We start from the raw sequence: 26,626 nt of genomic DNA, 5'->3' as shown, positions 1-26,626 counted from the left end.
TTCTACAAGTTGGGATGAATTCAAATTAATTAAAAAAATACTGAATGAACCAAATTATGCTAAAAAGGTACTAGTAACTTGCCACGTCCATATTTGAGGCTTGAGGAGAGGGTGCCCAGAAGATAGAGTAATACGACAGGTGATATTTGGGTGATTAGCTTTCTGTGCTAGGCTCTTTACATGAATGACCTCATTTTATTTCTTCAAGTAATCTTTACACGCAACGTTGGGCAGGAACCTACGACCCTTAGATCAGGCTCCAGCGCTCTACCGATTGGGCGAGCCAGGAGCCCTTTAATGAGCTCATTTTAGTAAATGTCTCCATTCTTCAGATGAGAAAACTGAGACTTAGAGCTGCCTGTGGTCACCCAACTAGTATTTAATTAATGCCTGCAGAGTTTGTGTTCTTAATCTCTGGGGCTAGGAGTGTGTTCTACAAGGAAGCGGAGGACGAACGAAGTCTTCCAACCACACAGAAAACCGCACACCTCCGCTGGCCCTCGCTGCCGGGATAAACGCCTTTCAAACTGGCGAACCGGCTCTTTGCGGCCACGCCCACCTCCGACCTTCCCCCACCTTCTCTGTGCCGCTCGCGATTGGCTGTGGCCGCTGCCGTGGTCCCGCCCCTTCCTTGCGGGTTTCTGATTGGGGGCGGCTTGCGCAGCTCCGCCCCTCGACGCCTAGAGCAGCCGGAAGCAGGCATGGCGGCTCCCGGGGTCGCTGCTACAGACCTAGGTGCGGTGGCATTCGGGTGGGGCCCACGGCTCGTGTATTGCGAGGGAGGAATGCAGTCTTTGGGGATTGTGGTGTGCCAGAGGTCCCTCGGAGTGGGGGTCTGGGGTCGTTTCAGACACGATCCCTTCAGACTTGGGCGAGGGCCCCTCGTACAGGGATTCCTATGAACGCGGGCAGAGAGCCTCCGAGTGCCGGTTGCTGGGGCTCCTCTGCATCAGGTGTGGGGCGGGCACCTAAGCCCACTCCCAGCGCCTCAGGTCGGTACCTCCGTGCCCCCAGAGGTGGTCCGAGGCAAGCGGGCCGCTCTCTTCTTCGCTGCGGTGGCCATCCTGCTGGGGTTGCCGCTCTGGTGGAAGACCACGGAGACCTACCGGGCCCCGTTGCCTTACTCCCAGATCAGTGGGCTGAATGCCCTGCAGGTGAGACCTCGGTGGGAGATGGCCGGGGGACGGCCCTCTGGCAAGGTGGAGACTCAGCTGAAGGCCCTGGTGCTCCTTCCTTTAGCTGCGGCTCATGGTGCCCGTCACTGTCGTGTTTACCCGAGAGTCAGTGCCATTGGACGACCAGGAGAAGCTGCCTTTCACCGTTGTGCAAGAGAGAGAAATCCCCCTGAAATGTGAGTTCCTGGGGAGTCAGAGCTGCCTTTCTGGTCTGTGCTCAATCCAGAGATGCGTTAGGTAGGAGGAGCATGGGTCACTTAAAGGTAGTTAAGAATTTATTAAAAGCCCTCTCTGAATGAACAGTGTGATTGGTTAGAAAACTTTAAATTCAGTGTTCACCATTAAGGCTATAGTTTTATTCTTTTTTTTATTTTTATTTTTTTTTTTAATTTTTATTTATTTACTTATGATAGTCACAGAGAGAGAGAGAGAGAGGCAGAGACACAGGCAGAGGGAGAAGCAGGCTCCATGCACCGGGAGCCTGATACGGGATTCGATCCCGGGTCTCCAGGATCGCGCCCTGGGCCAAAGGCAGGCGCCAAACCGCTGCGCCACCCAGGGATCCCCTATAGTTTTATTCTTAAGACAGTTATGCTAGCTGATGAAAGCAATTATTGCTCATTAAGGGATAGGAGAGGAAGTGGGATGTAGTGGAAAGGACGCAGGGTTTGGAAGCAAGTTAGAGTTGTATACAGGCCTTATTAAATTTAGCATGCAGCACTTTACTGAGTGTTAGGTACTTTCTGGTACCAGGAATTTTGGGATGAATAAGGAATTGATAATGGTTTCAAGAAATTTGTAGTCCAGTAGGGGAGAAAGACACTTAGATAAAGAAATCACAGTAAAAGGATGTAAGAAACTGAGATTGTGCTAAGAAAAGAGCCTTTTACTGTCTGGGAGGAAAGAAAGGCAGAGGTTTTGAGGATGTCATTTTTAAGCTGGATTTTTAAAGGATGTGAAGGAATTCACGTTAAATGGGGGAAGGGAAGAAGTTGTTCATCATATGCCAGAAACTAGGTGAAGCATTTTACATATGTTGCCTCATTTAATCCTCTTTAACATTATGATCTCCATTTTATAAACGAAGAAACAGACTTAAGAGATTTTAATATGTTCAGGATCACACAGCTAGCTAGTAAGAGGTGGAACTGGTATTTAAATCCAGGCCCAACTGATTCAATTGTTCTGGCTTTTAACCAACAAACTCTACTGCCTCCTGTGTAAGCATGGAGGGGTGAATCAGCATGTTGGGGGATCTATGAACAGTTTTACTTTTCTGGAGTGTGAAGTGAAAGACTGGGTATGACTGGATGTGTAGGCTGAGTCCACACCATGACGTGTCTATATGCCATTTACTTTCTAGCTTTTTAACGTTGGTCACACACTGTTTTTAGAAAACAATCTTATTTCAAGAGGCACCTGAGTGGCTCAGGTGGTTAAGCACCTGTCTCTTTTTTTTCTTACTTATTTTTATTTTATCTTATTTTATTTTATTTTATTCAGTTTGCCAATAAATAGTATAACAGTGCTCATCACATCAAGTCCCCTCCTTATTGCCTGTCACCCAGTTACAGAGAGAGAGGCAGAGACCTAGGCAGAGGGGAAGCAGATTCCCTGTGGGGAGCCTGATACAGAACTCAATCCCTGGACCCAGGATCACGACCTGAGCAAAAGGTAGACATGGAACTGCTGAGCCACCCAGGATTCCTATTTTTAACTTCTTGAGGAACCTCCACACTTTTCCAGAGTGGCTGCACAGCTTGCATTCCCACCAACAGTGCAAGAGGGTTCCCCTACATCTCTGACTCTTGATCTCAGTTGTGAGTTTAGCCCTGTGGTGGACCCCCCACTAGATGGGGAGCCTGCATTTTTTAAAAAATCATATTTCATACAGTTCAACCTAATGTAAACACACATAGTTTTTGTTTTTCAAAACAAAAATAGGATCATACCTGACATGTTAGTTTACAACTTGATTGTTGTCAATTTGTCATGGATTTCTTCATATTTAGTGACACAGCATTCAATAATATGGACATATCGTGGAGGCAATATAGTAGAGTGGCCAAAAGTATGGAATTTGATGTAAGAGAGCTGGATTAAAGCCTTGGTTCTGGGGCACCTGGGTGGCTTAGTGGTTGAGTGTCTGCCTTTGGCTCAGGTCATGATTTCAGGGTCCTGGAATTGAGTTCCACATTGGGCTCCCTGTGGGGAATCTGCTTCTCCCTCTGCCTGCATCCTGCCTCTCTCTGTGTCTCTCATGAATAAATAAATAAAATCTTTAAAGGAAAAAAAGCCTTGTTTCTGCCACTTATTGGTGTGAATTTTTTTTTAAAGATTTTATTTATTTATTCATGAGAGACACGGGCAGAGCAAGAAGCAGGCTTCATGCAGGGAGCCCGATGTGGGACTTGATCCCTGGTCTCCAGGATCACACCCTGGGCTGAAGGTGGCGCTAAACTGCTGAGCCACCGCTGCTGCCCTATTGGTGTGAAAATTTTTTAAAGATTTTTATTTATTTAGTTAGTTATTTAGTTATTCATTCATTCATTCATGAATGAATGAATGAATGACACACACACAGAGACACAGGCAGAGGGAGAAGCTGGCTCCAGGCAGGGAGCCTGAGGTGGGACTTGATCCCCCTTCTCCAGGAACACACCCTGGACTGAAGGCGGTGCTAAACTGCTGAGCCACCGGGGCTGCCCAATTGGTGCGAATTTGAGTGAGGTTGTTAACCTTTCTAAATCTTGGTTTTCTCATCTTTTAAACATGAGTAGTGATGGGTTTGTTCATTTATTCAACAAATATTTATTGAGTATCTATGTCAGATACTCAATAGTTGTATCTGTAGTTGTAGTTGCTGGAGATATAGCAAACTAAATAGACAAAAAGAAGAGAACAGACAGGAAGATAAACAAATTAAGTGTATTTTAGGTGAGAGGGCTAGGGAGATCCCTGGGAGGCTCAGTGGTTTAGAGCCTGCCTTTGGTCCAGGGTGTGATCCTGGAGTCCCGGGATCGAGTCCCACATTGGGCTCCCTGCATGGAGCCTGCTTCTCTCTCTGCCTGTGTCTCTGCCTCTCTCTCTCTCTGTCTCTCATGAATAAATAAATAAAAATCTTTAAAAAAATATTTTAAGTGAGGGGGCGCCTGGTTGGGTCAATCAGTGGAGTATGTGACTCTTGGTCTTAGGGTTATGGGTTCGAATACCACATTGGGTGTAGAAATTACTTAAAATCTTAAATCAGTCAATAAATGTATTATGTATATGATAGATGGTGACAGGAGACAAACAGTTCAGGACAGGGGGATAAGGAGGGTTTTTTGGGGGATAAGGAGATCATTACTGTTTTAGAAAGGGTGGCCAGGGAAGGCATCATTTGAAAACAGGACTTCCAAGTAAAGATCTAAACGTGGTAAAGGAGTAAATTGTGTAGATACCTGGGAGAAGAGCATTTTTAGCAGAGGGATAAGCAAGTATAAGGTCCTGAGGTAGGAGCAGAAGTGGTGCCTTTGCAGAACGGTGAGAATCCCATTGTGGTGAGATTGAGGTGAATGAAGGAAAGAGTAAGAGGAAATGAAATAAAACCAGAGCAGTGAAAGGGGCCTAGGTTCACATACAGCTTATTCTGGCTGAGAAGGGAAGCCATTGAAGGATTTTTATTTTGTCTTGTTTCATTTTTCAAAGATTTTATTTTATTTTTTAAAGATTATTTATTTATTCTTTCACAAAAGACACACAGAGAAAGGCAGAGACATAGGAGGAGGGAGAAGCAGGCTCCCCATAGGGAGCCTAACATGAAACTGGATCCGAGGACCCTGAGATCATAACTTGAGCTGAAGACACATGCTTAACTGACTGAGCCACCCAGGTACCCCAAGGAATCCCATTTCTTTACGTTAGGGCCTTAGAAGTCAAATTATAGGAAGTACACTGATTGCTATTTTGGCAAATGATCTAAAATTATTATCCCTTAATTCTAATATGAAAAGTCTTGTTACATACACTCTCCTGCATGAGCTTAACAGAAAATATTACGTGTCTCATTGTCAGCACTGCAAAAAACTTGCTGTGATGGAAGCATAACCTATGTCTTAGAGTAGCCACATTAACAATTTTTGGACACCGTGAATAATAGAGCCCATTTCCATCTAGAACAAGGCTTTTCAAAAAGGTGTTCTTTTACAGCTGGTTTATTCTCATCAGGATCAACACATTGCATTTTGTTACATCTCTTTTGCCCTTTTTTTTTTTTTTTTTAATTTTTATTTATTTATGATAGTCTCACAGAGAGAGAGAGAGAGGCAGAGACACAGGCAGAGGGAGAAGCAGGCTCCATGCAGGGAGCCCGATGTGGGATTCGATCCCGGGTCTCCAGGATCGCGCCCCGGGCCAAAGGCAGGCGCCAAACCGCTGCGCCACCCAGGGATCCCTCTTTTGCCCTTTTTGTTATACATCTGCTCCCCCTACCCTATCCCAATATACTTATTTTCTTTGATTTGTTGGATAAAGCAAGTCATTTGTTTTATGGAACACCTCACGTTCTGGATTTTGCAGATTGTTTCCTCCTACTTTATTATTTTTTTTTCTTTTAAGATTTGATTTATTTATTCATGAGAGACACAGAGAGAGGGGCAGATACATAGGCAGAGAGAGAAGCAGGCTCCATGCAGGGAGCCCGATGTGGGACTCGATCCTGGGACTCCGGGATCATGCCCTAGGCCAAAGGCAGGTGCTCAACTGCTGAGCCATCCGGGCACCCCCTACTTCTTCCTACTTTCATTTAAGTTGTTCCTCTACTATCCATATTTTTAATAAACTGTTAGATCTGAAGATTGTATTAAAATCAGTTTCACTTTTTAGGAATGATATGATATACTTCCTATGTCAGGAAGTATATAATGATTGGTTGTTTCACTTTGGGTGGTACAAAGATGATTTTGTGAATTCAGATACTGTCAGCTTGATGTCTGTGTTTTAATTCCCTGTCAACCTTTGACCTGAGAGTTTTGGCAGCCATTGATGCTAGCATCCATTTCATTAGTGGTTGCAAAATGGCAATTTTTAAATTCTATAATTTCTCTGGTGTATATGACCTGGAATTCTTCTGTAACAAAGAACTTCCTCAATAAATTTTAAATTCAACTTCTCAAGTTCAGTGGGGGGTGAGTGGGGCAAAAAAAATCCCTTTGGGATTGCCTTATAGGTGTAGATTAACTTGGGGAGAATTGACATCCTTAGAACATTTAGTCTAAGAACCTTGTATGCTTTTCCCATTTTATTTTATTTTATTTTATTTTATTTTATTTTATTTTATTTTATTATTTTTTTATTTTAAATATTTTATTTATTCATTCATTCATGAAAGACACAGAGAGAGAGGCAGAGATGCAGGCAGAGGGAGAAGCAGTCTCCATGAAGGAAGCCCTACTTGGGACTCGATCCCGGGTCTCCAGGATCACGCCCTGGGCCGAAGGCGGGCGCTTAACTGTTGAGCCACCCAGGTGTCACAGTCCTTAACTTTTCAAATTGGATGTTGCCGGTATTTATCAGAAAGTTACTGATGCTTGTATATACCTAGTCATTGTACTGAATTGTTACCAGTTTGAGTAGTTTTCCAGTTGATTCTTGATTTCCAGTCTTGATTTTCTTGGAAAAGAATTATGCTACTTCAAAAAGTGGCCGTTTTGTTTCTTTCAGATATTCATGTGTCATGTCTCTTTCTTCACTTAATACTTTGGTCAGGAACTTCAGAAAGAACAATGCTGAATAATAGAGGAGATAGCAGGCATCCTTGTTTTATTACTAATTTTTTTAAAGATTTTATTTATTTATTTATTTGGGAGAGAGAGAATGAGAGCAAGCAGGTATAAGCAAGGAAAGGAGTAGAGGGAGAGGGACAAGCAGACTCTCCACTGAGTGTAGAGCCTGATGTGGAGCTCCATCCCACAACCCTGAGATCATGACCTGATCCAAAATCAAGTGTTGGATGCTTAACTGACTGAGCCACCCAGGCACCCCTTATTACTAATTTTAATGGAACTGCATTTAGTGTTTTATCATTAAGTGTGCATCTTATCTTTATCAAGAACATTCATCAAATTTAATTATTTTGAGGCACTCACTGAAGTGATCATATGGTTTTTCTCCTTTCATCTATTAATAGAATGAATACTGTAATAGATTTTTCTTTGAGAGGGTACTTTAGGTTGACAGTAGTGTGTACATAGGCAGGGGGAAGAACTAGTTAGGTGGAAGAGGTGGGGTGTCATGTATTTGATAATCATTCATGTAGAAATCATTAGAATTGGCTGTAGCTTCTTGGTCTTTCTTTGCAAACAGTTAACAGCAAGATGCTGTCCTAAGACTGTGTTAGGGCTGGGAAGGTGAACAGGAGTCTCTATTTAGACTTCTCATCTTGCTTCTTCCTGTTCCTCTCAGACAAAATGAAAATCAAATGCCTATTCCAGAAGGCCTATCGGAGGGCTCTAGAGCACGAGGAGGCGGCCTTGTCCCTGGGCAGTATGCAAGGTACTGGAAGGGGTGATCGTGCTAGTTGAACACAAAGCCCTCTTTTTCTCTTCCAATCTCTAAGCATGCATTTTCCATACCTTGTCTTAACTTTAGAATCTCTCTGGGAAAGCTGGGAATGAGATACCTTATGTTTAGCCTGGGCCACGGGGGGCCAAGCCTGACCACAGTGTCAGCCAGGTGTGAATGGGAGGTGGAGCCGTGGCTTAAGCGCTCTCTGGGGGCCAGTGGGAAAGGGAATGGTGTTTTGCTCCTGGTGCATTTCTTGCTCTTGTCCCCAGAGGCAGAAACCATGTTAGCCAAGTCGCAGAAGCAAGCAGAGGGCTCTCTGACTGTGTACGTGATCTCTGAACACTCCTCACTTCTGCCCCAGGTAGGGTGAGCAGAGAGGCTGCAGCTTTGCTTATCCCGTCAATTCGTTCTCTCCTAGGTCACCTTCTTGCAGTAGTGCTGCCCATTGGCTTGTATTTGCTACAGAAACTCTTTAACAATTTTTTTTAACAAATATTTTTTTTTTTAAAGAATGCAAATAGAGATTTTTTTCATTGGCTCTGGGTCTTTCTAAATCCATGAGTTATATATGGTTAAAGCTCTGATGACCATTTAAAGTAGGGGAGAAAATCAGGATTAAAAAAAAGCTGGTTTGGAAGCTTTGGGCCAACATGTTGACCCTTTCACTTGATGAGCAAGGGGCTCAGTGGGAGCCATGCCATGTACCATTTTCTTTTAAAACTTAGGATGAAGTATTAAAAAGAATTTTTTTTTTAGGTTTTATGTATTTATTTGAGAGAGAGCATGAGCAGGGGAGAGGGGCAGTGGGCGAGGGAGAAGCAAACTTTCCACTGAGCTGGGAGCGGCTCGATCCCAGGAGGCTGGGATCATGAACTGAGCCACCCAGGCGCCACCCATGATAAAATATTCAATTCTTAAAAAAGATGAGAGAAAATTTTAATGAATATCCATGTACTTAAGTCCAGCTTGCAAACTACAGCCTAGCAATATAGCTGAACCCTGCATGTCTCCATGTATACCCTTTTGACCCAGGGTGGCCATATTTTTTGTGTGTGTCTTTTTTTTTTTTACTTTTCTTTCAAGTTTTATCATGTATGTTATATCTCAATAAATAATATATTTAATTGTACACACTTTTGAACTTACAGTAATAGAGCACACATTCTTCTGTAACTTTCATTCAGCATTTCTATTTGAGAGTCATCCATGATGATCAATGTATAGTTGAGTCTAATATGTTCATTTTTAATGTTTCATTATAGAAACATATCACAATTTATGCATCCTATTGCTCATGGGCATTTGGATTGTTTCCGGTTTTTGACTCTTAGAAATAATGCTGCTGTGAGCATTCCTGTGCCTGCCTCTTTGCCACATGCTATCTACTTATATCAAACTTTCTAGGTGTTTGTTTATTATGCTGTCCTTCCACATGCCATCTCCTTGTTTCTAGCCTGTGAAGATTTAGATAATACCTGGGACTTATATCTGCTGGGAAGGCACAAGGAATGGAAATGGATGAAAACATTCATGCATCCCAATTGGTCAGAGATAGTAGATATCTGAGATATCTGAGCTGAGATAGTAGCTCACTGAGATAGTAGGCCTGTTGGTCAGTGGCAGAAGGCCAGATTCTCTGAGACAGGAGCCAGTGCGCTCTTCTGCTTTCTTCCCTGAGCCCTGGGCATCCTGTCCCTTGCTGGCCTTTCACAGGACATGATGAGCTATATTGGGCCTGAGAGGACAGCAGTTGTGCGAGGGATCATGCACAGGGAGGCCCTTAACATCGTCGGCCACCAAGTAATCCAAGTAGCACAGGCCATGTCTTTGACTGAGGACGTGCTCGCTGCGGCCCTTTCTGACCACCTTCCAGAAGACAAGTGGAGCTCTGATAAGAGGCGGCCTCTCAAGTCCAGCTTGGGTATGGTGATGGGGCTTTGCCAGAAGGGAGAGGGAAATGAATGATGGGGAGGGGAATCTGCGGGCAGACTCTTTACTCCTTTCTTCTGTGGTTCCACCTTTTAGTTAAAACACTCAGTGTTCCTCATCCCAATTTTATCCTCTCTTTGGTTCCATGATGTCCATCAAGCCCATTCCAGAGGAGAGACAAATTCAGCTCAGTCGGGGGTACAGCTGCCCTTGAGCCCCAGAAGCCTCTGGCTTCCCTCACTCCTGTTTCTACAGGCTATGAGATCACCTTCAGTTTACTCAACCCGGACCCCAAGTCCCATGACGTACACTGGGACATCGAGGGGGCTGTCCAGCGCTATGTGCAGCCCTTCCTGAGCGCCCTCAGTGCTGTGGGCAACTTCTCTGTGGACTCCCAGGTGAGGCTTAGAGCAAGCTGGGGAGACCTTTCCCTAGCCACTCTGTCCTTCTCAAAGTCCATCTGTATTGATTGTTTGCAGGTGTAGTCTGTCCTTCCAGCTCTTAAAGCTTGCTGATCTGCTAGGAATTTGCCTGTGTGTATATCAGATTCTAGTGTCTGCATTACCTCCATGGAGTACAGCTCAGGGTCTCTTGTCAATATTTGTTAAAAAAACAACTTTCCTTATGGCCCCCTTTATTTATTTATTTGTTTTTAAGATTTTTTAAATTTATTCATGAGAGACACAGAGAGAGGCAGAGACATAGAGGGAGAAGCAGGCTCCTCTCATGGAACCTGATGCAGGACTCGATCCCAGGACCCCAGGATCACGACCTGAGCCAAAGGCAGACACTCAATTACTGAGCCACCCAGGTGCCCCATGGGCCCCCACCCCCCCTTTAGAACTGTATTCACCCAGTTGTGCCATCCTTAAGGAATTTATTTAAAGAATCAGACTTCCGGAAATATGTCAATATAGTAACAGTAAAGATGGGTAAAGAAATGTAGTTTTCTTTAGCCCCCAGAGGCCTCTTTGGGAGGCTATCCTGGTGATTATCAGTAAAGAAATGTAGCTTTTTACTCATGAAGAATGTATCACACAGTGTCCTTTTAGGGAAAACATGGGAGACATTTTTATCAGGTCTTGGTAGTAAGGGTACTTCTGAGTAACTGGCTTGAGTTGATCTTGTGGACGCTGGATTATGCTATTCTTGTTTCCCTCTTTGTTTAGGCTCTTCAAAAGCCTGGTAAAACATGTGGTTTTTCAAAGCATGTATTTAGTGTATTAACTTTGCCCTTGGCTCTATTATTTTTTATCCTACACCTGTTTTCTCTCAGCTCTGATTTTGTCTCATATCTTGTCCTAAGTGTATCATTTTAAATACTTTTTGAGATGAAGTGGGAGTATGAATCAATAAACAAAATAATCTTCTTTGCTTTACAGATTCTTTACTATGCAGTGTTGGGGGTAAACCCCCGCTTTGATCCAGCTTCTTCCAGCTACTACTTGGCCGCACACAGCCTCCCCCATGTCATCAACCCAGTGGAGTCCCGGCTGGGTAAGCTGAGGATGAGGGTCTGTCTGCCAGGCTGGGGAGGGACCCTGAAGGCTCAGTGTGGAGTTAGATGCTGGTAGTATATACTTATGGCTCCCAGGTTGGATGGTCTGAGGGCATCAAGGAAGTGCTGGGCATTTAGACTTCCTTTTTTTTTTTTTTGGCTCCCTTTTTATGCAACTCTATTGACATCTCTTAATTCCACACTATCCTATCCAAAAATGTTCATTTTTAAAAAAATTTTTAATTTATTTATGATAGAGAGAGAGAGAGAGAGAGAGGCAGAGACTAGTCACAGAGAGAGAGAGAGAGAGAGAGAGAGAGGCAGAGACATAGGCAGAGGGAGAAGCAGGCTCCATGCACTGGGAGCCCGACGTGGGATTCGGTCCCGGGTCTCCAGGATCGCGCCCTGGGCCAAAGGCAGGCGCTAAACCGCTGTGCCACCCAGGGATCCCAAAAACGTTTATTGAACATGACTCCCACTGCTTTTTTATAAATAAATGGAAAGGCTGTGTCTCTGTCCATGCAAGCCATCCAGGAAAGATATGGTCACACATGTAGGAGACATAACAGCAAAAATACATGAAGGCAGAATTTGGATAGATAGTTCTGCTGATTGAGGTTTGAAGCTGGGAGGATTCCAGTTTTTCATTTTGAGGGTGGTACCTACGAAGAATAGATGACCATAAACTAATACAGGCAAACCAAAGTTAGTACATCACTAGTTGTGGGATTTCAGACACTAAGGCTAGGCCAGTGTGGACCAAGATATGGGAGGGGCTGTAGGTCATCCTTCCCTCCCTCCCTCTGTTACTCCCCCCACCCCACTTTCTCCCTCCAGCAGTATGGAGTACAGAGATAGAAGGGCATTCCAGGCAAGGGAACTCTGAGCTTAGATATAGAAGAGTCAGGCATACAGACAGGCATTCAGAAGCTCAGAGAAGTTTAGTGTAGCAGAATTGTGAGGGAGTAACTGAGATGAAGCTGGCAAGGCAGGCAGGTACCAGATCATAAGGACCACATTAAGTAGCTTGAGCTTTTTACTGGGTGTGAAGAGTTAGCTGTTGAAGGATTAAGAGGGAATTGACATGAGGTCATGTTTACACTTATAAATAAGATGGGGTTATAGTTACATTGGTGTGATGTGGCATTGGCTAAGAGAGTGGTCTTTTTTTTTTTTTTTTAAAGATTTTATTTTATTTATTCATGATAGATGCACAGAGAGAGAGAGAGAGGCAGAGACACAGGCAGAGGGAGAAGCAGACTCCATGCAGGGAGCCTGATGTGGGACTCGGTCCCGGGACTCCAGCATTACACCCTGGGCCGAAGGCAGGCACTAAACCGCTGAGCCACCCAGGGATCCCCAAGAGAGTGGTCTTAAGACAGTCAAGGGTGGCCTGTTAGAGGAGGGGAGACTCCAGAGGCCTTTTGGGGACTAAGGACTCTACTTCACATATGTGGCATTTCTTGGGAGAAGGTTCAGAGGAGGATTTTGACCACAGAAACCCAGGACTGGAGGCTAACCTGGTGATTATCAGTTGGGGAAAATGAGGCCCAGAGTGAGTGACCAGAAAGTTAGAGGCTGACCTGGAACTGAGCTCTAGATCCAGCATGTTTTAGTATTCTGACCTTCTTTCTCTTTGTACCACAGGATCCAGCGCTGCCTCCCTTTACCCAGTCCTCAACTTTCTGCTCTACGTACCTGAGCTTGCCCACTCCCCCCTGTACATTCAGGACAAGGATGGGGCTCCAGTGGCCACCAACGCTTTCCACAGTCCCCGCTGGGGTGGCATTATGGTAATGGTACTTGAGACTATTCCTTCTGTTGTTCCTCTTGTGTCCTCCATGCCCAGTCTGTGGGAGGGGCACCACCAAAGAGGTGAGGGTGGTAGGAGCTTGTCCCCTCCTCTGCCAGTCCCACACCTTCTTATTTCTATTCATGTTTTCTATGATATGACCCTTTTGCATGTCGTGGTTGGCACTTCCTGAGGATTTCTCTGGTATACATCTTAGATCTTGACTCTGTTTATGGGAGTCTTGCAAGGGTGGGAACTTTGTTTCTCCTATTACACTGGCAGTTTCTTATAGGTAGGAACTCTTATTAAAGTGGAATACAAAAATATTTTTTATATTTAAAAATTATATTTTTTATTTATAAAAATATATTTTATATTTATATATTGAGGGGATAATGGAGATACTTTATGAAAAGCTCCTAATACGTATTCAAAAAATATTAGTGGTACCTTCTTCAGGTTTGTAATTTCTAAAGAGCACAGAACAGGTCTTTTTCTCTCATAGCCTCTAGAGTGTTTAGGGCAGAGCTGTGAATGGTCTGGTGTAGTCTTGAGGCAACCTCATTTCCCCCCACAGATATACAACGTGGACCCCACAGTCTACAATGCCTCAGAACTGCCTGTGAGGGTTGAAGTGGAGATGGTGCGAGTGATGGAAGTGTTCCTGGCTCAGTTGCGGTGAGGTCCTGGCTAATGCACCTGGGGGTGTGGCCACTGAGCCTGACCCTAGTCTCCTGAGCTGCCTGGAATGAAATCTTACCTGGCAGGGATATCTTGACTGTGCCTAGAGCCCCAGGGAAACCAAGAAAGGTTCCTAAGAATCACTTTATGTTCTAAGAAGGAGTATTCGCTGACCAAAACTGTTTTAGGCAAAACAGCCTCCTGAATGTCAGGTCCATGGGCTGTGATTAGGGATGCTTAAGAAAATAGCTATTAATTCTCAAGCTAACTGGTATATTAATAGTGGCTGCCTCATGCCCTGTGCTTAGGATTCTTGGCCTGTGCCTGGGATCATCAGGAAAGAGAATTCTGATTGATTAGCAATGCCTGCCCTGGGTGTAGGATTAGAGATACAGCACATGTGCTTATCAGAAGTGGTGCTGGATCGGGGTACTTGGGTGGCTTGGTTGGGTAGCTGACTTGGTTTTGGCTCAGGTCATATTCTCAGGGCCCTGGGATTGAGCCCTGCATTGGGTTCCATGCTCAGCATGGAGTCTACTTGTCTCTCCCTCTGCTCCACCCCTGCTTGTGCACAGTACTTTCTCTCTCTCAAATAGATAAATAAAAAACAGCAAAAAAAGAAGTCCTGGATCATCCCTTAACTAAAAGTCCAAAGAGAAGGTAGATAGGGTGAGGGGATTAAACTAGATTGCTATTATCAGAAATACTTTAGCCATGGGACCTTTTTTCAAACAAGATCTTAGAAATCCAATCTTGAGACAGGTAAGAGTAAAAACACTGGTTAAAATGGGGCTTGGGGCTCTGTTTTGCTGAGTGTTGCCATTTACCCTTCGAGACCCTGAGGCACTTTCCTAAGACTTTTGTGGTTCTGGGTAAGATTGAAAATCTTAGGCATTATTCTAGGAATCTTAGCCATCTTCTACTCTCAGTCTTCCTTACTTTGCTTTTCCTATAGGCTGCTCTTTGGGATTGCTCAGCCCCAGATGCCTCCAAAATGCCTGTTTTCAGGGCCCAAGAGTGAAGGGCTAACGACCTGGGAGCTTGACCAGCTGCTCTGGGCTCGGTCAGTGGAGAACCTAGCTACAGCCACCACCACTCTCACTTCCCTGGCCCAGCTTCTCGGCAAGATCAGCAACATTGTCATCAAGGACGATGTGGCATCTGAGGTGAGCGGACAGGTGGGGCCAGTGTGTGGTGAAACCAAAGAGCCAGATAATGCCCAGGGTGTGTGTGGGCATGCCATCCTTGAGTGCCCCAAGATTCCTCTAGCGGGCAGTGCCAGGTCCCCAGTAGGACTCCAGATGGGGTGTGAAGTTTTAAGCAGGCGCTAAAAAAATACACCATAGCCCTTTTATGCTGGCCTCCATATCCTGGGCAAACTCCAGGCAACATGCCTGGCTGATGGAAGACACAGTAAGTCCCATCCCCCCTCCCAGCCCAGTACCTCACTGGTGCCTGGGACATACTGGTAACTCCTTGCCCCCTTCCTAGGTGTACAGCGCTGTAGCTGCAGTCCAGAAGGCGGCAGAGGAGTTGGCCTCTGGGCACCTGGCCTCTGCCTTCATTGCCAGCCAGGAAGCGGTGACATCCTCGGAGCGTGCCTTTTTTGATCCCTCGCTCCTCCACCTCCTCTATTTTCCTGATGACCAGAAGTTTGCCATCTATATCCCACTCTTCCTGCCTATGGCTGTGCCCATCCTCCTGTCCTTGGTCAAGATCTTCCTGGAAACCCGCAAGTCCTGGAAAAAGCCTGAGAAAATAGACTGAGCAGGACAGCATTTCAGTGAGAAGCCTTCCTTTCTGGCCAGGATGGAAGGTGTTAGATTGAGAGGCACATAAAGGGGGCCTGCCGTGAAGGACTTGGCTCCTATAACCAAAGTATAGCACTCTAAGCAGGGTTCATTTTCCCTTCCCTTCCCATCTCTCTAGCTCAGATTCTCCCCCAACCTTTGTGCCCCCCCCCCCCCCCAGAAGATGCATCATTTGGGTCTTATCTGGCTTGAAATTGAAGGCCCTCCCCTGTCTCCCTCCAGGGCAGGGACAGTTTGTTGTGCTTCTGTCCTGTTCCTTGCAGTCCTCTTGCACTCAGAGGGAGCATTAGGGGAAAGCCCTGGGTCAGATTCTAGCCCCTTCCCCTCCATGCTTCTCTCCAACCCCTCAGGGAGAACCTTAGCACTGCTCTCACGGAAGGGAGCAGGTCACCCCTGGGACCTTCTCCCTTCCTCCCCTCCCTCCTGGCTGGCTGTGCCTACTGGGTGTAGCCTGATGCTGCGCATGTGGCAGAGTTTCCCTTCACCCTTTTATAGAAGTAGTGTGGTGCAGTGGAGAAGGTTTCAGACTTGGGATCGAGCATGCCTGAATTCAGATGTTTCTGTACCTTCTGCACTTATCATCTGGGGAGCATTGGATAAGCCTCTTAATCTCCCTGAGCCTCAGTTTTTCACTTGTTAAAATAGCACCAATGATATCTCACAAGGTGGTTATGAGGATTAAATGTGATAAACATATGAAAGTGTCTGGCACATGGTAAGCTCTCAATAAACATTGGTTGACTGAATTGAAATGATATGAAGTATGAGCAAACCTTTCATTCTTCATTTGTGTCTAAGTAATGGTTTCCTAGTATCTGACCTGGACTCACAGGTCTACCTTGCTTCCACCTGGCCATGCGCCCTACAAGGAGGCTGTGCCTCTCTGCCCTGTGGGCCCTGTAGTGAAGTGCCTAGGCTGTTGTCCCTCAGCATGTCCAGGGTTTCACAACAAAGCTGTTAGCATATACTGCTTTTTTTCGCAGGAGGTCTGGAAGACAATAGCTTGTACCAGTGTAAGCCCTCAAATACTCATTCATAAACTCAGAAAAAGAATATGTTAAGCACAGGCTGCAGTAGCCACTGTGTTAAATGCTAGGTATTATAGAGAACAAAGACAGGATCTCTACTTTCATGGAACTGATCTTTTGGGGAAAGAGTCAGTGAACAAGTAAAATTAATTTCAGATAATGCATTAGAAGGAAAAAACAGGCTGATCAGACAGTGACTGAGGGGTAGTACTTTAGATTGGGTGTGAGGGGGGCCTTTGAGCAAATGACATTTGAACTGAGACCAGAAGAGGAAGCCATCTGGGGGAAGCACATCCCAGGCAAAGATCCTGAGGCGGGAACTTGCTTGAGGGGCAGACAGAAGGACAGAGTGGCGCGAGTAAGGAAGAGAGGTAGTGATCCCTTCAAGGACCTAGCAGGACCTAGCGGAAAAAATGAATGAAGCCCAAAGCGAGGCCCCACCCGGCCCCGGGGGAGTGGACCCAGGTTGGCGTTCGCAGGGGTGGGCGGGGCCCGTGCCTGGCCCACCCCCGGGGGCGGGGCGGTACCTGGGGCCCTGGCCGGGGGCGGGGCTGCGGACGCTCCCCCTTCTCTCGGCTCCAGCCGGCGCAGGCAGCTGCCGCGGCAGCAAGCGAGCGGTGGCCCCGCGAGGCCATGAAGGTGAAAAAGGGCGGCGGTGGGGCTGGGACGGGGGCGGAGCCCGCTTCTGGGGCCCCTGGCCCGAGCGTGGAGCCCAAGCCCGAGCCGCAGCTGCAGGCGGAATCCGAGTCCGGGTCCGAGTCAGAGCCGGAGGCTGGCCCGGGGCCCAGGCCGGGGCCGCTGCAGAGGAAGCAGCGGATCGGGCCAGAGGACGTGCTGGGGCTGCAGCGGATCACGGGCGGTGAGCACTGGCGAGGCAGCGCCGCCCGCGGCGGGAGGGCGGGAGGGAGAGCGCGCGGGAGGGGGCACTCGCTGTGCGCCGTGCGCTGAGCCTGGGCCCCCGCCCCCTTTCCCGCCCTACCCCCCACTCCCGCCTCCCCTCCCCCACCCGGGTACCCCTCGCTTGAATCCCCTACCCTTCTGCCTTCCAGCCTGAGATCTCCTTGTACCCGCCTTTTCTCCCTTTAGATATTTATTTTCACCCTACTCCTATCTTTCTGAGGAGGCCATCCCCCTTTCCCATGGTGGAGGTGAGGCAGCAGCTGCAACTGTGACCCCTTCCTCATAGAGTCTTCCGAGCCCTTTGAGGCTTTTCTCTGCAATAATGAGGATGGATGCTGAGTGTATTCTGTCCTCAGTCCTCACCCTGGAGGCTAGGAGGAGGCTGAGCTACTTAGGTGACCTTAAGACCCTCCAGTCGCCCTGATCATTAAATGCCGTCACTCCAGATTACCCAGAGAGTCTGGGGCCATCCTCCAACCCCAGGAAAGGACTGGGCAGGAAACCTCAGTGGGTTGGCTCTGGGCCCTCTCAAGGGAGTAGGTTAATGCCCTCCATCCCCCTTAACCTGTCTTCTTCCGGGAGGCCTAGTCTCCCACTGTGGTTAAGTTTCTGAGCTGAACTGCCTGGGTTGAAGTCCCAGCTATGCCATGTAATTGGCAGTGTGACCTTGGGTGAGTAATTTCACCTCTGAGCATGTTCATCTGTAAAATGGGGGATAATGGCACCTATTATATAGGGCTGTTGTGAAAACTAATTTTCCGATTTTGCATAGTGCCTCGCATGCTGTGCATGCTCTGTAAATAGGGCTCTTTTGTCAATAGTACTGAAGGCCCCACAGGACTGCTTATGGCTGCTGCCTGGAGGCAGATAACTGGGCATTCAGGACAAGGGAGGAGGTTGCCAGGCAGAGAACAAGGGCTACGAAGCCTCATGGCAGAGGCAGTGGCTGAGCCTCAAAAACAGGCATTTGGAGAGAGAGTGGTCCTCCAATGTAGTTTCATTTATCAGAATCCTGCACTGGCCCCTCTGTGAGAGCACTGTTGAGACCCCTCTTTGGTGGAAGGGGGCAGGTGCTGGAGCAGACCTGAGCTCTGGAGCTGCAGGAGCAGCAGAGCCCAAGGCTGCCAGACAGCAGTGGAGGGGACTGTAATGGCAGGTCTAGGCCTGTGCATCTGGGTCCCTGGGGGACCAGCTTCTCCTCTCTGAGCCAGGCAGCAGCCATTCTTGGCGGGGCCCCCAGAACACTGAACTGCCTCGCCCAAGCAGACACTAGTAGAGGGAGGGGTCCTGGACCAGTTTGATGGTAGTGCCAATTGAGCTATAACTGGCAATGGCAGCATTTAGAATGAGGGCAGAACTTATAGGATGTTTAGAGGTCAAGCTGACCTGTCTGGGTCTTAGGTAACTTTAGAGACTATTTTGTAACTGTAGGGGCTTCCAGCCCATGTACTGCCATGTGTCTCCTAATTTGGAGGAAATCCGTAGTCCTTAGAGATGGGGCATCTGTGGGAGATGAGTGGGGGAAGGGGCTTCATGGGAACCTTTCCTCTATAGAAGCTGAGACCTGGGTTCCAGGGATCTCCATCCTGGCACCCCCTGGTCTCTTTTGACCCTAATCACACAGGTCTGAGGTTTGTTCTTCCTGGATTACCAGCCCTGAATCCAGCTTAGGAAGCTATTTGTAGCAGAGGGAAGGGGCGGGGGGGGGGGGGGGCAGTTTTGTTCTGAGCCTTAAGCCACTCTGTCCCTTTATCTGCCCTGACCCCGGGCAGGCTTCATCCTTCCCTTGGCAGAAGGGAGGGTGTGGGTGTGGCATTCTGAGCAATGGGCATCCCACTTCCCTCACTTCTTCTAAGGACAAAAGGGCTGCTTATTCAAGGTGTAGTAGAAGAGACTGAGGGCGGACTCTAAGCACTCATTCCTGCATGACAGGAGAGGCTCCCAAAGCGAGAATGTGGAGAGGGAAGGGCTTTCCAGGGAGCTGGAGTCTGCTCCTTGTGCCCTGCACCTTCTCTCTACATCTTGGGACTAGTGCATACATTCTGTGAAAATAAGGTGTGTACAGGGTGAGGTCAGGGCTGCCCACATGTGTTCCTCTTCCTCTCTCCCCACTGTGGATTGTGGTGGACAGGCCAGAGATCAGGCCCTTCCCCAAGCCCTGCTGGACCTTAGGGTGCCAGGAGGCTCCCGGGAGGGCTTCCTGGAGGGGGCTGCCCCAAGCTTAGGGAAGAGAGAGTGACCTTACATTCACTTCCTCTTCCTGCCCCAGAGGAATAGGAGGTGGCCTAGGGGCCTGGTGGGTGATTTCCGGGCCTCTATGGGGAGGATGTGATGCTGTGCAGGCTGATAGCACCAGACCCAACAGTGTTTCTTTCTGTTTGTTGCCAAGACCTCCCTGAGCACTTGTAGTTGCTGGTGCAGAAGTGAGGGGTGGATCAGGCCCTGATATTCCTAAGCTTCCTCAGCCACAGCTCACCACTGTTCCTGGTTCCTCTTCTGGGCCTGAGGACTCCCTTTCCCCCATGCACACCCCCACGCGCACCTGCCACACCCTCTTCCTGGCTAAACTTGGTACTCTTCTCTATGGGGGTAGCTCAGAGCTAAGGCTGGGTAGATGACCTTCAAGCGGGTTCCCTTGGTTTGCTAAGACTTCCCACTTGGAGATCCAAGGGGATAGGAGCAAAGGTGGCCCCCTTCCTCCAATATTCGAGGCTCTGGGCTTGAGTCAGCAGAGCTTTGGCTAAGCTGCTTAAGGGAGCTGGGCTTATATAAGCTGCTTACGGGGAGACGAGGGGGTTAGGGGTGAGGAGGAACAGGAGTGGGGTTGTTTTCCTACCCTAGCACCACCCAGGTCAGGGAAGTCCTTGCCTGACATTCCTAGATGTAGCACCAGGGGCAGCTATGTGCTGGAGGTGGGGCTGTTCTCCAGGGAAGCACTGTGGATATCTTGAGGTTCTCAAAAGCAGGGCTGTATCTTCCCTCTCGTGCTGGGACTCCTCATTAGATCAGAGCCCAACTGGCTCAAAGTCACCAAGCTCGCCCTGGCAGGGCAGAGGCTGGAATAAGGCCGCGCAACTCCAGGATGGGAGAGAAACCGCTGAGAGGAGGTGATCTCATCTTCCACCTTTCTCACCTTGGCCCTTCCTGACCTCAGAGATCTCTGAGGAGAGAGCTGTTTGCCTCTCATTAGATCCAAGTGACAGAGCTGTGTATCCTCCACATTCTGGGTGCATCCTCAAGGCAGGGGCTCCATTCTCACTTTCTGGAAGGCAGTGTGATCTTTCAGAACCAGAGAAAGTAGTAGCTAGTCTGGGGTCCCAGCAAGGCTGAGCAGGGTCTTCAGGGCGAGTCCCTCTTTTGCTTAGCTGCCTGTCTTCCCTAGATTACCTATGCTCTCCCGAGGAGAATATCTACAAGATTGACTTCATCAGATTCAAGATTCGAGACATGGACTCAGGCACTGTTCTCTTTGAAATCAAGAAGCCCCCAGCCTCAGGTGAGTGGGCTGGGTGGGTAGGCTATGGACAGGGGGATGAGGTGGACGAGGGCTGTGAAGTGGGTTGCCCAGGGAGTCCTCAAACTGCAGAAGAGTCAGAGCAGTGGCCCTCTCCTCTTCTTTCCCATCTGTTTCTGGGGCTGGACATCTTGGGAGGACAGTTTGGCCCCTTCAGTCCCTGCCAGCCTGCCCTCTGCAGGCCTTCCTGGGAACTACAGTCCCAGAGGCCCCAGCCTCTGTTCCTCCTGTGGCCCTGGGAACCTCACTTACAATTGGTGAAATGCTGACCTAGAAACCACTCCCCTTTCCCAGTGGAACCATTTGGCCAAATGGTCTGAACCCTCAATGTCAGAATCTCCTGGGGAATTTTTAAGAATCCAGATGGTGGGAGTCCTGGGGTAGAACCCTGGGTGGGCCTGGGCCCCAGCCTGAAGCCCTCTGAGCCCCAGTTGGGGTACATTACAGAGCGGTTACCCATCAACCGGCGGGACTTGGACCCCAATGCTGGGCGCTTTGTCCGCTACCAGTTCACACCTGCCTTCCTCCGCCTGAGGCAGGTGGGAGCCACGTGAGTCACTGAATGGAGGTGGGGAGGGTTTGAGAGGATGGGTATGGGCTGGGGGTAAGGGTGAGGGTGGGAATGAGTCCTTCCTGAGTTCTTACTGAGCCTCTCTTTTGTGGAGTGGTGTCTGTCTTGAGCCTTGATGGCTGACTTCAAGGCCAAGTTCAGCTCTGCCCCCTCCTATCTGTCAGGGTGGAGTTCACAGTGGGAGACAAGCCTGTCAACAACTTCCGCATGATTGAGAGGCACTACTTTCGCAACCAGCTCCTCAAAAGTTTTGACTTCCACTTTGGTTTCTGCATCCCCAGCAGCAAGAACACCTGCGAGCACATCTACGACTTCCCCCCTCTCTCTGAGGAGCTGAGTGCGTGGGCAGGGCCTTTGTGGGAGTGGAGGGTTGGGGGAACTAGAGAGCCCACATTGGGAGGAGTGTGGGTCTGGCTCCCTTCCTCCCACCCTGGGCCTCTTGAATTGAGCTACCATTCCTGTGCCACCTATAGGGGAACTGAGGCTCAGAAAGGCTGGGGGAACTCTTTGAGGTGGTTCTGAGGTTGTTCAGCTTGTCCCCATCCCACAGTCCTGAAGCCTCTGCAGTGGCCCGGCTCAGGCTCCTTCCTGACCTTTGCCCCAACTGGTTGGGCCTCTCTTGCAGTCAATGAGATGATCCGTCACCCATATGAAACACAGTCTGACAGCTTCTACTTCGTGGATGACCGGCTGGTGATGCACAACAAAGCAGACTATTCCTACAGTGGAACACCCTGACTCCCAAAACAGTCCCCTACCCCAGGAGGGTCCCGGACCTTCAGCTGTGACCTTCCCAACACTCCCCTCTCAACCCAAGGTCTTCTGCCTGGGCAGTGTTCTGAGAGCCCTGGACCCTGAGCCAGCGATGGGAGGGAGGGTACCTGATGTCCCCAGCCCAAGTCTCCAAAGCCCATTGGCCCTGGCACATGGGGTGGGGTGGTAGGAGGGCTGTCTACCTCCATGTCCAGGAGGCCTCCTGTGAGAGGTGTAGCCAGGACTTCTGGACAGCCTACCTGGGCCTCTGGGGCCGAAGTTAAAGAATAGTGTTCCCCTATCCAGGCTTTGACTAGATCAGGGCAGGCACCCATTCCCTGCCCCTGCCCACCGCTGACAGGCCATTTAGAGTTGTAAATTCACAGATCAAAATCCATCGGGGGAGGGGGTCTGGCTGCCAAGCTTCCCAAGGGGTTTGGGGCCCTGGCCCCAGCCCTAGCCCCAGCCTTTACCATCAGGGGCTGAGCTACTGCTTGACATGTGGGAGGGACCGGCCCAGATTGCAGCCTGTGGTAGGGACGGACCAACTGTATATAGTTTTCAATAAACTCTCTCCTTTTCTGTTCTTTGGCTGTGGACCAGCATGGCGGGGTGTGTGTGTGTGTGTGTGTGTGTGCCAATAATATTGCTCCCAAATCCTCCTGTCCCCTAATCATTTACACTCTGGCATCATATTCAGCATCTAGAGTCAGCATTTAGTGCGTGTTGCAGCTGGAAAGGGTTTTTCCTTTGATAAAGATGGAGACCCAGGCCCTGAGAGGGAACGCTTCTGCTCAGTCATAGCCAACTCTGGCAAAACAGAGGCTGGGACAAAGGCCCTCCACTCTAGGGTGGACGGGAGGTGTGGGGAGGTGGCCTGATCTCTAGCCCACTTCCCCCACCCAGAGACCACAAGGACTACTATGTTGTGCTTTTAGCCCTCCTCAGAGAGACAAGGTGGACACAGTTTGGGCCAAGGTCTAGAGCCATCTCCTTGCACTCAGCTGCCTTGGGGGAACCCCCTGACCTGGCTGCCCCCAGCACTGCCTCAGACCCAGAAGAGCTCTTAATTTCATTAGTGGAGAAAATTGAGGAACTGAAGGAGGCGGAGAGCTCACACTGTTCTCAGGCACTAATTTGGATATGGCTGGTGACTGTGCTCTTTGGGCTGAGGCTTTAACCTCACCCTCTGACAGGCCTAGAAGTGCTGGAATTTATGTGGGTTCTGTGGAGCCCTGGCTGGGGTCAGGCCCTGGGCTGCCCCATGGGAATTCTAAAATGAGTAAGACACAAACACTTGTTCCCAGGGATAAGGTGGACTGGGCTTACAGGGGAGCAAGAGTCCTGCTTGGAGGGATCTGGGGAGGATCCTTGGAGGAGGCAGTATTGGAGCAGGAGCACTCAGGCTGATTGGGTGAGCATTCTGGCACAGGAGAGAGCATAAAAGCAGAGGTCTAGAGGCAAAATGTATCAGGTGCCTTCGGGAAAGTTAATGTTACAGGGAGGAGTCAAGGCTGAAGCCCAGTCCACAGCCTGAGTGTTGGGGTAGGAAGGGGTGCTGTCACTGGGTTTGGGAACTCAAGTTGGATCAAGGCGGGTGCGAGGGGGACATGAGTTCAGGTTGGGACGTGCTGTGGTGTGGTACAGATGTCCTGAAGGGGTGTTCGGAAAGAGACAGGAAATTGAGCCACAAGACCAGAAGCAGTCTGGAGATGGTGATCCTTGGAGATCCTTGGAGATCAGCGGCTACAAAGCAGTTGCTGACGCTGTGATAGTGGTTGAGTTATGGGATGCCCAACTAGCATTACTGGTGTTTAATGAGCAGGGGACAGGAATGCCAAATGCCTTCCAATTAATGGGGCACTCCATGCAAACAGTCCACACCTCCCAACTAAGGGTCACTGGATGGGAGTATGTAACCCTAGGGAAGGCTAGTGAGTGAGAGCAGGACAGAGGGAGAGGAACCCATAAAGGAGATAGGAAGGGCAGCCAGAGAGGCGGGAGCAGAAGCCTATTCTGTAGTAGTATATGTTAGAAGCTGGGGGAAGAAAATTTCACCAAGAAGCGAGTGCTTAGGAACTCTTGTCACAAAAGTGAGGAAGAAGCATGGGCTGGGTGTGGGGCGGGTTTGCAGATGAAGCTGTGTGGGTATACAAAGTATTGGAGTTGGAGGTGTTGTTTATGGGGTTACAAGTCTACAGAGAAGGGGATCCCTGGGTGGTTCAGCGGTTTAGGGCCTGCCTTTGGCCCAGGGTGTGATCCTGGAGTCCCTGGATCGAGTTCCGCATCAGGCTCCCGGCATGGAGCCTGCTTCTCCCTCTTCCTGTGTCTCTGCCTCTCTCTCTCTCTCTCTCTGTCTATCATAAATAAATAAATAAATCTTTCAAAAAACCAAGTCTACAGAGAAGCTATAGCAAGATGGACTTTTAGGCCACCAGTTGTCAGGAAGAGGATGCTCCACTACCACCCTGGTATCAATCTTAACTGGGCCTGGTAAGTCAAACTGGGTTGAGGTTTTGGGTTGGGCTGAGGTCCTCATCCCTGGAGCAGGTACCAGATTGGCGCTCACCTTGAGAGTCTTATGTCCCTTGGGCCTGGAGGAGGAGCTCGGCTGGGAAAAGCCTTGGCCCCCTGTCTCCTTTTAAGTCTTCATGTCTCTGGCACTGGTCCTGCTGCCAATGTTGCAACTTGATACATTTGGTTCCTGGCACTTTCTCTAGGAACCTAGAGGATCCCTGGGCAGAAGGAGGGAGAAGACAGGGTAGGGGTGGGTCTAGTCCTGACTCTGATGATGATGAGCTATTGACCTTGAAAGTCTGTGGGCCTTGCTGGATCTGGACCTCAGATTTCACTTCTTTGAAGTGGGCCAGATTTGTTTGCTTTGGCTTCTTGGGAGTGTCATGAGGACCCCACTGCCTGGGTTGGGCAAGAAAGCCCAAGGGACCCACTATTCATGCCTACCCAGGCTGGTCTGCATGGTGCGTGTTGGGGGTGCCAAACCCACTGTAAAATATTGCAGTGCTTCCCTACCAGATGGTAAAGAGTTGCTATCTGAACCCCCAGCCCTTTCCTACCTAACCGGGCTTCTCCCATTAAGAGCCACCCTCCACCCCTCACCACTCTGCAACTAAAGCAAGAGTACTTTATTTTTTGTGTGTGTCATGGACCCCTTTGTTATTGTCTGCTGAAGCCTATAGACAATAACGTTTTTCTGACTATAAAATATGTGGTAATCCTGAATATTTTAGGTACTAAAAACCATATAATAGAAATCTATATGTCTATCCTGCAGCATCTGTGATATAATATAAAAACATCTATGGGATCCCTGGGTGGCTCAGCGGTTGAGCATCTGCCTTCAGCTCGGGTCATGATCCTGCGGTCCTGGGATCGAGCCCCGCATCGGGCTCCCTGCATGGATCCTGCTTCTCTCTCTGCCTCTGTCTCTGCCTGTCTCTCACTCTGTGTCTCTCATGAATAAATAAGTAAAATCTTTTAAAAAAATAAAAACATCTGTGATTTCTAATCTGTGATTTCTCTACCTTATGACAGAATCACAGATTCTAGTAAAGCTATTGTGATTCATTGCTGACATTCATAATTGAGGGAAATACTACATTTGAAGTCGAGATGAGTGAAAGTGAAGGTATAATTTCTTCATCCAATTTAAAAATTCTTTTGTTTTATTTTTATTTATTTATGATAGTCACAGAGAGAGAGAGAGAGAGAGAGAGGCAGAGACACAGGCAGAGGGAGAAGCAGGCTCCATGCAGGGAGCTCGACGTGGGATTCGATCCCGGGTCTCCAGGATTGTGCCCTGGGCCAAAGGCAGGCGCTAAACCGCTGCGCCACCCAGGGATCCCTAAAAATTCTTTAAATTTATTTTAGAGAGAGAGCTCATGAGTGTGAGTTGGTGGTGGGGGTGGGCAGAGGGAGAGAGAGAGAATCTCAAGTAGATGGGCACTGAGTGCAGAGCCCAATGCAGGACACATCTCAAGGCTGCTTAACCGCCTGAGCCACCCAGGTGCCCCTCTTCATTGAGTTTAATGAACCCATGAGCTAACCAGGTTTAGAACCCTATGTTCAGAGTCCCCTCTCCCCAAAAAAGGTGAACTCTTCCAGAACCTGCGTCCTTCCATTCCGCTCACCCTAAAACTGTGACCGTTTGGTGAGAGGCGGCCAGCAGGGGGCAGCATATGAATGGGAGTGTGGGGCCCGGCTCCCAGAGCAGCTGCAGTCCAGTTTTAAAAGTTTAAGGGCCAGTCTGGTTACAAACAAAAACAAACACGAGACCCACAATTCCGTTTGCCACCTGCCTTGCTTGTGTGGGTGCCAGCTCGCTTGTTGGTGTGCCATATGGGCCCTGGGGACAGAGGTATGAGTGTCTGGAGGAGATTCGCCACCTGAGCTGGGAGGTTTTGTAAGAGA

The 26,626-nt window shown here is 48.7% G+C and overlaps 2 protein-coding genes and 1 non-coding gene across 6 annotated transcripts; 2 read left to right on the top strand and 1 right to left on the bottom strand.

Annotated features, from left to right (window-relative positions):
• Nucleotides 1-605: 605 nt before the first annotated feature.
• Nucleotides 606-16,187, top strand: PIGS (phosphatidylinositol glycan anchor biosynthesis class S). Of its 2 annotated transcripts, none has more exons than XM_025476408.3 (12): nt 606-735; nt 1,015-1,154; nt 1,240-1,351; nt 7,620-7,709; nt 7,991-8,082; nt 9,435-9,642; nt 9,906-10,048; nt 11,033-11,147; nt 12,796-12,941; nt 13,518-13,618; nt 14,577-14,787; nt 15,113-16,187. In XM_025476408.3, the coding sequence occupies exons 1-12, from the start codon at nt 702-704 to the stop codon at nt 15,386-15,388; spliced, it is 1,668 nt and encodes a 555-aa protein (XP_025332193.1). In that variant the 5' UTR covers nt 606-701; the 3' UTR covers nt 15,389-16,187. The 2 variants fall into 2 exon arrangements, with proteins under 2 accessions (XP_025332193.1, XP_048970195.1); XM_049114238.1 differs by having other exon boundaries at nt 12,796-12,947.
• LOC112677754 (small nucleolar RNA SNORA1) lies at nt 5,208-5,342 on the bottom strand. Its single transcript, XR_003147186.1, has one exon. It is a non-coding gene; the product is annotated as a small nucleolar RNA SNORA1 (small nucleolar RNA).
• Nucleotides 16,188-17,014: 827 nt separating the features above from the next.
• UNC119 (unc-119 lipid binding chaperone) lies at nt 17,015-22,784 on the top strand. 3 transcript variants are annotated; one of them, XM_035721536.2, is made up of 5 exons: nt 17,015-17,319; nt 20,743-20,856; nt 21,322-21,424; nt 21,727-21,782; nt 22,071-22,784. In XM_035721536.2, the coding sequence occupies exons 1-5, from the start codon at nt 17,094-17,096 to the stop codon at nt 22,181-22,183; spliced, it is 612 nt and encodes a 203-aa protein (XP_035577429.1). In that variant the 5' UTR covers nt 17,015-17,093; the 3' UTR covers nt 22,184-22,784. The 3 variants fall into 3 exon arrangements, with proteins under 3 accessions (XP_035577429.1, XP_025332194.1, XP_025332195.1); XM_025476409.3 differs by having other exon boundaries at nt 17,019-17,319; nt 21,610-21,782; XM_025476410.3 differs by having other exon boundaries at nt 17,048-17,099; nt 21,610-21,782.
• The last annotated feature ends 3,842 nt before the right edge of the window (nt 22,785-26,626 follow it).

This window comes from Canis lupus, chromosome 9 (genome assembly GCF_003254725.2).
Source record: "Canis lupus dingo isolate Sandy chromosome 9, ASM325472v2, whole genome shotgun sequence".
NCBI classification, from domain to species: domain Eukaryota; kingdom Metazoa; phylum Chordata; class Mammalia; order Carnivora; family Canidae; genus Canis; species Canis lupus.
Note: the sequence above shows the minus strand (reverse complement) of the source record. Positions and strands in the feature narration are given on the sequence as shown.

Coding starts and splice junctions, on each gene's coding strand:
- PIGS (XM_049114238.1), top strand. CDS start 702: ATGGCGGCTCCCGGGGTCGCTGCTACAGACCTAG. Junction 8,083..9,434: donor ACTCCTCACTTCTGCCCCAG/GTAGGGTGAGCA, acceptor GGCCTTTCACAG/GACATGATGAGCTATATTGG. Junction 11,148..12,795: donor CCCAGTGGAGTCCCGGCTGG/GTAAGCTGAGGA, acceptor TTTGTACCACAG/GATCCAGCGCTGCCTCCCTT.
- UNC119 (XM_025476409.3), top strand. CDS start 17,094: ATGAAGGTGAAAAAGGGCGGCGGTGGGGCTGGGACGGGGGCGGAGCCC. Junction 17,320..20,742: donor GCTGCAGCGGATCACGGGCG/GTGAGCACTGGC, acceptor TGTCTTCCCTAG/ATTACCTATGCTCTCCCGAG. Junction 20,857..21,321: donor CAAGAAGCCCCCAGCCTCAG/GTGAGTGGGCTG, acceptor GGTACATTACAG/AGCGGTTACCCATCAACCGG.